Here is a 12,255-nt window from a genome sequence, read left to right as displayed (position 1 = left end):
GAAAGTACTGGCCTTCTTTACTTTAAGACACCCAAGAACTTGAAATAGTATGCACCAGGACTCTCCATGGAGTGGAGTAGTATCACGTGTGCCAAGTGTGACCTTTATCTGGGACTAGATTTGTGGACCTCATTTTGGAAAACAGTGCTCCAGGTCAATGATTTCCAGATCCCAGCTAACGCGGGGCAGCATTAATATCAGCTGGCAGACTTACTAAAATAACCACCCACAGACCACACCTGGACCTGTTGGGGCCAGGGGAGAACAGTGTTCAAGGCAAACAAATCCAAGCGATTGCTGGTGCAGAGCCACGCTCGGTAATCAGAACTCTGTAAATCACAAAACCGTGAAAGCAACGCACGGCAACGGAAGAGCAACATCACGGCCAGACAGTGTCTAAAGGCCAGGCTTAATAGTTTTCAAATAGTATTTAGTTGTTCAGAGAAGAGTATCTATATACATACAACGTTCTTTAGAAGTACTAAAACACTGGAGGTGTTGGCCAATTTAAGTCTCTCAACGTAATCAGCGGGCGCTTCATAACCAAGGATGGCGACCTCTATTCCTATCTTGAAAGTAATTTGCAGTGACTCTCACCCCATCACTAGCGTTTCTTCATGTCCACCATCTTCTCCCACCAGAGTGAAGGACCAAGGCCATTTGTTGAACAGATCCAGGGCGTGATGTTCACATGAGCCGTTTCCCCGAGAGAGAACCGGTCCTTCCTTTATAGGACACTCGCTCAGGTATCAGGCATATGAATCCCCTAACGGAAAACGCTGGGAGAGTGTGTGCTCAGCTGCTGGTGCTCCTGGCCCTGTGCACACAGTGCTTGGTCACCGCTACGATCCAGCGCTCACGAGAACTCACTGTTACAGGTAATCACACGACACTTGTGCCCTGTTCTTTACTTCACGACCGTCCAATGTTATGGAAGAAAGACGTGTGCCTTTCTCCACAACAGCCTTAGTTTCCATACAAACAGTAAGAATCCCTGGATTTTTCCTGTGCTGGTGCAGTGAAAAATAGAGGTGTCTCTCTAAAAATTGAGAGAGATGTCCAAAAATAATGAAACCTACCAGGAAAATATAAATTATGTATAAGAAACAGCTCAAGTCGACTCAATGATAAACTTGAAAGCACAGTAGCACAGCACACTCCACGTGAAGTCCTACCCGCTAACACTTCCTGAGCCAGCTCCCTGCCCTGACCTGGGTGACCTAAACAGACAAGGAGAAGAGGACAGCTTCCCCGCCGGCGGCTGGTGAGCCAGGCCGCAACCCAGGAGGGTCTAGCCCTGGTCTCCCTCACCACTGCGTTTCACTGCTGGGAAAGGCAATCTACCCACCGTGACGGGGACGGACGTTTAGCTGTTGGTGGGAATGACCCCTTCCCATGGAGCAGGGCTGCCTGGCCGTCCTGCGCAGGAGTGGAGCCAGGGGTCCAGGGCGCAACACGAGGGCACACCGGCCAGAGGACATTACCTCTTTGATCCGTTTAACCAACGCATTCTGATCAAAGGCGACGGCCTCCGCACACTGGTGCAGGTGGTCCTGGTACCGCAGGCAGACCTGCAGCACCTGCTGGGAATCCAGCTTCTCCAGTTTGGTGTTTGTCGGGGAAGTCTGACCACTCAGGAGTCCTTCAAGAGAAAAGAGGATGAGAAGGAAGTTTATGCTAGTGAGTTTGTGAATACACTAGCAAAATAGTTCACTGCAGACAGTAACAGCTTAATGTTGTATTTTTTGTTATATGCTAATGACAATCATTACAACTCATTTGTGAATGAATCATCAATCATGTGCCAGCCACTTCTGCCAATAATCTAAAAATCCTTCCTGTGCACCCTCTTTCATATTTATAATTTCCTAAAAAAAAAAAAAAGGTATAATTAGCCCCACTTTACAGATGAGGAAGCAAGGGCCCTCGTGCTGTAATCTAGATACCAGAGAGCACGACTCAGCCAAGGAAAGATTCATTGGTTTCACGGGCTCAGAGGTTTCAACCCACGGGGCCAGCTTGGAAACACAGATGGCCGTGTGAGGGACACAAAGAGATGCTGCCTGCCCTCTGTGAAGGCCAGAAGCGGAGAGCATGCAAGCCAGGGCGAGGGACCGATGGTCCCCAAGGCCACCCACAGCGGCCTGCTTCCCCGGCCACGCCCTGCCTGCCTGCAGCCACCCGGTGAACCCCTCATCCGTCCATCGACTCACCCACCAATGAGATGAGAGCCCTCTCCACTCAACTGTTTCATCTCTGAACATTCCCACATTATCAGCACCTGAGCTTCCCAGCACCAGGACAGAACGACTGTCAGCATTGCTTTGCTTTGAACTATGGCAGAGGAGACACAGGCGCGAAGCCGGCCCAGCCAACCTAACGTGACAACATACGTTTTGTAAGGATGTAAACGTTTCTCCCAGGATCTTCCCAAGCTACCAGAGTAGAAAGAGTTTTTTTTTTTTCCATTGGCATACCATGGAAAAAGCTGAATCGAACACCCTTATTAGCTGTGGGAATCGAAGCAATTTACCTCGCACCTCTAAGCATTACTTTCCGCAAACGTAAAAATTAAATAACCACCTTCCTCTTGGGGTTTGCCTCACATGAAATAGAATCTGCATAAGTATTTGTTCTCCTCATGCCTGCCTTTCTTATTTATCAATAAACTTGAATCTAAATTCACGGATTAAATTCTCCAATCAATAGAATAGCTGAACTGATAAAAACAAGACCCAATGATATGCTGCCTACAAGAAACTCACTTCACCAGCAGTGACCTAGATGTACCACATACAGGGAAGCCAAAGTGAGCATAAGTGGCTGTACATCAGATAAAACAGACTAAGTCGAGAAACGTTAAAAGATGTGAGAAAGCCGGGCGTGGTGGTGCACGCTTGTAATCCCAGCATTCGGGAGGCTGAGACTGGAGGACTGCAGTTCGCACACAGCCTCAGCTACTTAGTGAGACCCTGTCTCAAAATAAAGAATAAAACATAGGGCAGGGGGTGTAGCTCGGAGGTTGTATAGCCCTGGGTACCATCTCCAGACCCGCCAAAAAAATAAAAAGACGCAAGAAAAAAGCTACATGATGATAAAGCAATCAACTTATTAAGAGAATATAATCTTTGTAAGTAATGACGTGCACCCAACATTGGAGCTTTTTTTTTTTCTTTTGGGATGGAACCCCAGGGCATTCGACCTCAGAGCTATACCCCAGCCCCATTTTATTCTTTGATTTTGAAACAAGATCTCGCTAAGTTGTGGAGGGCCTAAGTTGCTGAGGTTGGCTCAAACCTGTGCTCCTCTTGTCTCAGCTGCCTAAGTACTGGATTACAAACGTGAGCCCACCATGCCAGACTCTAGCCATCATTTTTAAAAGATTTCACATCAACCCTTCATAGCCTTCTCCAAAAACTGAAAAGGAGGGCATATTCCCTCATTTATCTAGAGGCCAGTATTACACTAATGACAAAGCAAGACAATGATACCATAAGAAAACTACAGACTGATATACCTATCAACACTGACGCAAAAATTCTCAACCAGACCGGGTCTAACTCAGGAGCATATTAAGATCGCATACCACGGCCAGGTGGGACTCAGTCTTGGAATGAAAAGATGATTTGAGCCGGGCGTGGTGGCGCACGCTTGTAATCCCCGCGCTTGGGAGGCGGAGACAGGAGGATCGCGCAGGTTCGAAGCCAGCCGCGCTGGCTTAGGAGACCCTGTTTCCAAATAAAAATGTAAAAATAGGTCTGGGAGTGTAGCCCGGAGGTAGAAGGGCTTCCAGGAACCCCAGTACCACCAATAAATAAATAAATAAATAAATAAATAAATAAATAAATAAATAAATATAAAAAGACTAAAAAGATAGGGCTGAGAGTGTAGCTCAGAGGTAGAATGCTGCTGGGTTCCATCCCTGGTATTAGAAAAAAAAAAGAACAAAGAAAGGAATAAGCATATAACCATCTAGGCACTTGCAGAAAAAGTATTGGACAAAAAGCCAATACTCTTTCTTGAATTTATAAAAAAATTTTATAAAAAAAAGCCTACTCAACAAACTAGAAATAGAAGGAAATTACTTCAGCATGAGAAAAAATTACTTCAGCATAAGAAAAGCCAGATACGAGAAAACACCACCAGGGTTGGGGATGTGGATTCCACGATGCTCCCGAGCATGTGAGAGGTCCTGGAAAGCAGGGCACACCCCAAGGACCCGCAGCAGGGCGCACCTAAGGACCCGCAGCAGGGCACACCCCAAGGACCCGCAGCAGGGCGCACCCCAAGGACCCGCAGCAGGGCGCACCCCAAGGACCCGCAGCAGGGCGCACCCCAAGGACCCGCAGCAGGGCGCACCTAAGGACCCGCAGCAGGGCACACCCCAAGGACCCGCAGCAGGGCGCACCCCAAGGACCCGCAGCAGGGCGCACCTAAGGACCCGAGCTTTCTACCAAGTCCTACCTTCTCCACCGTCTACCACTCCCCAGCAGTCCCTTCAGATGGTGAACCCCTCCATGGGTTGATCTGATGATAAGGTCAAGGCCCCATGACCCAATCCCTTCCCAAGGTCACCACCTCTGAACACCACAGCACCGGGGACCAAGCTTCAACACGACAGCCTTTGGAGAAATGACCTGGACACGAATCCTAGCACGCGTGGTCCGCCCAACAGTCACATTCAGGGAGAAGATAAGTAGAACCACGGTTACCAAGGCTGAGGGCAACCTGGATGATGAGAAAGTTCTAGAGACGGACGGCTGTGATACTGCACAACATGTGAATGTACTTAACGCCATGTTGACTACCATTGTGCTTAACATGTACGTTGTACTTAACATGTCATTGTAGGCTCAAAAAAATTACAACAATCAACTTCAGTTCATGCAAATTTTACAAGTCAGGTAGATTGACTTTAATTTTTGCTAAGCAAAAATATTTCACAACGTTCCTCTAACAAGAAGGCAAAGAGGGGAAAAATGTGACCAGGAGGCAACAAAATGAAAGCTACAAAAGGGAAAAATAGCTGGGTGTGGTGGCGCACGCTTGTAATCCCCGAGCTTGGGAGGTGGAGACAGGAAGATCATGCAGGTTCGAAGCCAGTGCAGCTAGCTTAAGAGACCCTGTTTCCAAAAATAAAAAAGCATAAAATAGGTCTGGGAGTGTAGCCCGAAGGTAGAAGGGCTTCCAGGAACCCCAGTACCACCAAAAAAAAAAAAAAAAAAAGGAAAAAATAAGTAATTTTCTTCTCTAAAAATAGAATTGAACCAGGTTTTGAAAATCTACTCTCTTTCCATGTTTCTAAGGAAACTTTCCATGTTTCTAAGGAAAGGAGGATTAGTATTAATTTATACTGCTATGCCATGTTTATTTTAACACAGGTTCAGGACAATTTCAAAATTATTTACCCAAAGGAATGTAAATTCAAAAAATCCTCACTACGTATGAAAATAAAACATTCCACTCACAGTTCTGATGAGAGAATCTTCCTACAGCCCTCACTGGATGAAGTCACAAGGGCCACTGTCCCACTCATGAACACGTCCTTGAAAACAGGTGCGGGGTCCTCCCTCCAACCTAGCAACACTCACCAAACCCCAGCGTTCTCCTGTTCAGCACCAAACCCGCTACGTTCCTTGCAGCACCAAAAGGATTATTTCCTTTCTAAAAGAGTTTGTTTTAAGGAACTGGAAACTTTTTAAATTGGCATTAACACATAATTTCACCTTGTGAGGCACACTAAATCTGATTGTAAAACCGGTGTGTGTGTGGGGGGGTGTCTACTTCCATGGAGTCAACAGTAATCACACAATCACATTAGGCACCTGAATATTTTTTTCTGAGATTTTCAGCAAGATGAATCACACGTTCATCTGACTTATTTATTAAACTTATTTAGTTTGTGGCGCTGGGGATTGAACTTAGAGACATTCTACCTCTGAGCTACACCGCGGCCCTATTTTCTACTTTGAAACAGGGTCTCACTAAGTTGCTGACAGCCTTACTAACTTTCTGAGGCTGACCTCAAACCTGTGACCCTCGGCCTCCCAAGTACTGGGATTACAGGTGTGTACCACCATGTCCGGTTACGGGTCCATTTCAATAAAACAAGTGAAGTAACAGAAAAGGATGTGGTGTAGGGGCCTGAAATACGAATGCCAGAACTTTTATTGCTCTGAAAAGCCACCCTTAACAGGGGTTACTTTGTGTGTGTGTGTGTGTGTGTGTGTGTGTGTGTGTGTGTGTGTGTGTGGTACTGGGGGTGGAACCCAGAGGCTTTCTACCTCCGGGCTACACTCCCAGACCTATTTTTGGAAACGGTCTCACTAAGTAGCTGAGGCTGGCTTCGAGCCTGTGTGATCCTCCTGTCTCAGCCTCCCAAGTGTGGGGATTACAAGCGTGCGCCACCACGCCCGGCTCTTACAGGGGTTAACTCTCGGCTTCCTCGAAGGATCATATACCTTGCCCTCCAATAAGTAACGGGAAGCAGGATTGTTTATACTGGAGAAAATGTCCTCATCGGATGAAAAGTTCTCTCATTAGTGGCTTAAGGTCTTGTGGGCAATTTTGTGGGCTTCTAAGAACAAAATCTGTTTAATTTTTCCACATTTACTACTAAAAAACTGGTCCTCAGTTTATAAATAAAGTATTCCTCCTCTAGAGAGTTGAGTCTCAGCCTATCCATACCAAGAAACGGGAGGCCCCGCCCCTTTTCCTACCAGATCGCAGGACGCACGCGCATGCGCGAAGCCCCACGCCTCGGTCGGCCCACCCAGATGTCCTACAGGCGCGCGTTGGGCAGGTGGACACCTGATCCTGCCGGCGGCCCTGCGAGCTGTCCACCATTCTTTCCTAGACGACTCTCCACCTTCTTAAGTCAGCCAGGAAACCTGACAGACTTATTTCCGTATCAGCAAAAGAGAAAAAGTACTTAAACCCCTCGGCTACCTTTATGGCATATAGTAAGATCAACCTGGCCAGAGTCCTTTGTAAACAATGAGCCACGTGTAATTATAATTACTCAGATTTAAGTTTACGTCAGGCAATATATAAAATATATACTATTTCGTGAGTAAGGAAAACAACAGCTAACACTAATGGCACTTTCTTAGCCAAGCACTGTGCTGGGCTTTATCTGAACTGTCAGGATGACCTTACGAAACACACTGCTCCCTATACTAATAATTACGGTAAACAAAAGGCAGTGATGGAAATGCTGGGTTTATGAGAAAATGCTATAAATTAGTCTTTGGAGAACAGAAAGATCACTGCAACTTGAGAACCGTAATGTCTGAAGGAGAGCCGTGGGGTTGCCAGTTCTTGCCAATCTAGTGTCACGACTTGACAGCTTACCTCGAGAATTTAGAATACTGTTTTCCTCTTAATTTATGATTACAACTGTTTTGCTTATTTGAGATCTGGTAGTATACTGGAATAAAAATGTTTTCACTAGCAGTAGAGCTCATTTATGACTGAGTCCTTTTGTGGGCGGCGCCTCTGACCACACTGGGTAGAAGGTTCTCTTCCGCCACAGAGCCCTTTTGGTCTAATATCACCGACATTTCTGCTCTCCCCAGTTACCCAGGGTCCTTGAGAGAACTTACCCCGTCCTGCTCCCCCTGACTTACACAAATGAGCCTTCCCAGATGTACTGAGGCACGCTGGTGTTTGGCTGAGTTCTGCACACACACTTGGTGCTTGCTATGCTGCTGCCAATGTGAGTTTTAGGAGTGGAGCCTGTAAGAGGGGACTGGCCAGGAGAGCTCCTCCCCTCAAATGGGACCAGGTGCCCTCATGAGGGACTCGGTGGAGGAGCCCCCTTCCTGCTCTCTGAGGACACGGCATGCAGAGACCTGTGTGTGCTGGGTCCTGGACTCCCGGCCTCCACAACAAGCAGTTTCTGTTCTGCACAAATCACCTGCTCCTGGGTGTTTTGTTACAGCAGCTCAATCAGACTGAGACAGTGCCCCTCCCCCCAGGGCCCTGGTTAAAGAGCTCCAGTTCCTTCTAATAGGCTTGCGCTTGCAGTTACTCCACCTCCACCCCAAGCAAAGTCCTGAATTTACGTTTCACCCTAGCAGAGACACACATTCTGTTCATATCTCGTCAAAGAAATGAACTCATTCCTGTGTCTGAAGCACACTGACGTCACCCACATGCAAAGATATGGGCTCTAAGTGAATGAGGCCTTATCTACAAACCGCCTGGCTGCAGCCTTTGAAAACTCAGCAAAGGCAGTTATATGAAACTCAAGATAAAAGTGATACCAAAGGTCAACAAGGCCAAGCATTGGGCTCTGGCCTCACCCCTAGCAGCTATGTCCAAACATCCACAGCAAGTACCCGTCATCACAAGCCAGGGCCTGACTGGTCTTGGCTAATTAAGTCACAGGTCCAGGGGCCCATTAGTTGGCTCCGACCCCTGGCCTCAGGTTCACTTGGATAACGTATCTGAATCCCTACGTGAGCGTGAACAGATCCCTGAGCCCAGGCTGAGAGAATGGGTTCCATGTTCCAAGTCCACCCAGCACCTGTGTCGATGCCGCTGTCGAAGGAGATTCCCAAGTTACAACAACTCAAATTTTCCCCACCATCCCTGAGGCACACAGCTTGAACACATGCTCCTTTATAGACTGTGCCGGTTGGTACTATTCAGGAAAAAAACCCATGTAACAGTTTGCTACCCAGTTCTCATCTTGGGCTCTGTTTTCCCCAGAAGCAGGAAGGAGCCCCACAGGGGGCTAGGGCCAGATGTGCCCAAACCCAGGGCGAGCCGCTGGGATGGCCCAGGACAAGCAAGCAGGAGCACACACCCACAGCAGCAATGTCCACACTGCCCACGTGACACGAGAATGGACAACCCAGGGATACGGGTGTACGCTGAACAGAAGCACATCTAAGTTTATGATGAAACCGATATAAAGTTAGGACGCAAACTTGTAAATTGGTTAGACAGATTTTAGAATCAAATCTAACATTAAATTCCTTCAAGAGCTTTGTGACAGAAGGGGTCCTTATTCAGTATGTTGGGGGCAAAGAGGTACCAGGGATTAAACCCAGGAGCATTCTGACTTTGAGCCTTAAAAATTTTTTTTTCAATTTTGAAAGAGTCTCACAAAATTGCCAAGAGGGTCACTAACTGTCAAGTCTGGCTGGAACCTGCGATCCTCCTGTCTCAGCCTCTCAAGTACTGGGATTATGAGCGTGCGCCTCCGTGCCCAGATTGAACAACTTTTTGAGCCTTGGCACCTTTTCCTAGGAAATGAGGAAAATAACTACCCTAACAACTTACAAGGATTAAATGAGATACCATATGTGACATCTGCAAAACAATGAAGGCTGGGGAGAGAGAAAAGGTGGTTGTTAGAACTGATGGAAAAAGAGGGTTGCGTGTCCCCAACCATTTCTTACTGTCAACTTCTAAGAACTAACAGCAAAGTGAATAGTACCTAAACACTTTGGAACTTTTCTAGCCAGCGAGTACAAAAAATGTGGAGAGTTTTTCTATCATATCAATATTCACATATAAAATTTCACAGCTAGGTGTGGCAATGCACGCTCGTAATCCCAGTACTTGGGAGGCTGAGACGGGGGTGGGGGGTCACAGGTTCTCGGCCAGACTCGGCTACTTCTAGTGAAGCCCCCCACAATTCAGTGAGACCCTGTTTCAAAATAAAGAATCAAAAGTAGGGCTGAGGATGTAAGTCAGAGGTAGAAGGCACCTGGGTTCAATCCCCAGTACAGAAAATTTTTTTTCACTATAAAAATAGAATAAAGCCAGATTATTTATTGGAAAGAAAGACTTTAAATGTGAGCCAAACACATGTTTTCATGTTAATTGTAGAAGCTAACTCTGTGTGTGTGTGTGTGTGTGTGTGTGTGTGCGCGCGTGCGTGTGTACTAGAGCTTGAACCCAGGACCTTGCACACGCTAATGCACACGCTCTGCCACCGAGTTACACCCCGTCCCAGGGACCCTTTCATTAAAAGACAAAGAACTCAAGGATTGAGGACACTGAACTGGGCTTAGGTGAAGGAAGACAATTCACTCATCAAGAGGCTGTCCTGAAAGCAAGCAGAACGCCCCGAACCATGACCGCGAGCTGCTTGGGATTCGATGTTGGGCGAGTCAGGGTTAGAAGCCTGCCTCAGCGAGATTCCGCAAAAGACGCTCCATCAGAAACAGCAAGAAGTGGAATTCCAGATGATTCTACAAGCCTCGAACACAATACACGACCACCTCTCCGGTGCGCACAGAAAGGCAGCGCTTCCTTCTGATCATCTCATAATAAGAGAAGGGCGTCCAAAGTCGGGGAGAGACAGATTTGCCTCGCAGTTCAAACATGAGCGAGGCTCGACTCACAGAGGTCACGCATCTGAGGTGCGGCCAGTCAGGCGTCCTCTGGCCATTTCTCCTCTTTGGACACTCTCCTTATAATCTATGTAGTTTAAGTCTTTTAGAAACCTATTCCAAAGAAACAAGCTTCGATGAAGGTTTATATACCACGAGTTTTCACTCCAGAATTATTTTAAAATCCAAAATATTCTCCAATGAGAGAATGATTAAGTACATTAATATAAAAAATGGTATTTTCAAATAATATCCAAGAACATAGGAAACATAATACAATTTTAAGTGAAATTGTGAACTGCAATGCAAATTCAGTAAAATACTAATTGTAAAGTAAATGTATATCTAATATATGTCCACACTAGAAGGAAATGCATGGCAAATGTTACCACTGGGTTTATCTGTGTGGCAGAATTTTATTTTGTAATTTTGTTTTCCAAATTCTTCAAAATAATCATATACTGATATTGTGATCAGAAAAAAACAAACAAAATCCCCCTACATAATAGTTATATTGGGTTTGTAATTCAGAAAACACAACTCCTTTAAAAGGAGGAAGTCTGGTATAAAAATTCAAGTCTGTATCTGACCTTATGTTTGAGATGGTTGCTAAGCACACTGCTCTCTAAATTAACCAGTAAACAAGGAACAGCTGGGGCAATATCCAGTTTTATTGAGGATGTGGGTCAGCAGGAACTCTTATAACTAGTTGGTAGGGATATAAATCAGCATAATCTCTTTGAAGAGTAAACTGGCTACCAAGCAAAGCTGAAAATATGTGTGCCCTACAGGACAGCAATTTGCTCCTAGGTACATATTCCAGAGAAAATGCTCATTCACATGCAGAGGGAATAAGCACAAGGTCATACACCGCAAAACTGTTGAACAGTGACTGGAAACGACTCGAATATTCATTAATGGAATGGTGGACAAATGCACTGAATAGTCATTAAAGGAAATACTACACAGTAGTGAAAACAAGGTCTGTATCAACACTGATAAATCTATAAGCAACAGAAAAAAATTATGGAAGTATAGGAAGAATATATGCAGTAGGATGCAATTTATATAAAGTCAAAATGAAAGATTATAGCCGGGCGTGGTGGCGCACGCTTGTAATCCCCGCGCTTGGGAGGCGGAGACAGGAGGATCGCGCAGGTTCGAAGCCAGCCGCGCTGGCTTAAGAGACCCTGTTTCCAAATAAAAATATAACAAAAAATAGGTCTGGGAGTGTATCCCGGAGGTAGAAGGGTTTCCAGGAACCCCAGTACCACAAAAATAAATAAAAGATTATCATTTAGTGATACACAAATACATAGAAAAAAAGCAAAGCCTTGGAAAAATACATGGGCATGATAAATACCAGTCAGATCAACGTTTTTCTGTGGAGTAAGAGGGAAAAGAAAATCAAGGAAATTTACAAAGAATGGAAAGGGGGACTTAAGATTTTTTTTTTTTTTTTGGGTGGTACTGGGGTTCCTGGAAGCCCTTCTACCTCCGGGCTACACTCCCAGACCTATTTTAACATTTTTATTTGGAAACAGGGTCTCCTAAGCCAGCGCGTGCGGCTGGCTTCGAACCTGCGCGATCCTCCTGTCTCCGCCTCCCAAGCGCAGGGATTACAAGCGTGCGCCACCACGCCCGGCTTGACTTAAGATTTTTAAAGTAGCTTCTTCCCCCCCCCGAGGGAAAAAAAATCTGAAGCAAATATAACAAAATACTGGCAAAGTTGGCAATGACTACACAGCCGTCTCGCTTTTCTGTATGGTGCCATCTCTACTGAGGGCTCACTCTACCCACACAGTAACTTCGACTCTTGGCTCTACGGACCCTGGCAAGGCGATGGACCTCGGGCTCTCCCTGAGAAGGCTTCCGAGGCCCTCGGCACCGGGAGGGCCTGCGCCTC

General features: G+C 46.1%; 1 protein-coding gene across 2 annotated transcripts in view; it reads right to left on the bottom strand.

Annotated features, from left to right (window-relative positions):
• Positions 1-12,255, bottom strand: part of BORCS5 (BLOC-1 related complex subunit 5) — a gene marked incomplete at its 5' end in the record, with an annotated part of 54,243 nt that overhangs the window by 7,661 nt on the left and 34,327 nt on the right. For both annotated transcript variants that reach the window (XM_080705969.1, XM_080705970.1), the window contains one exon: positions 1,485-1,642. In XM_080705969.1, coding sequence (XP_080562095.1) covers positions 1,485-1,642 — 158 coding nt within the window. The remainder of the gene's footprint in view (positions 1-1,484; positions 1,643-12,255) is intronic.

The sequence above is a fragment of the Muscardinus avellanarius genome, assembly GCF_963383645.1.
Source record: "Muscardinus avellanarius genome assembly, chromosome: 11".
Taxonomy (NCBI): Eukaryota; Metazoa; Chordata; class Mammalia; order Rodentia; family Gliridae; genus Muscardinus; species Muscardinus avellanarius.
Note: the sequence above shows the minus strand (reverse complement) of the source record. Positions and strands in the feature narration are given on the sequence as shown.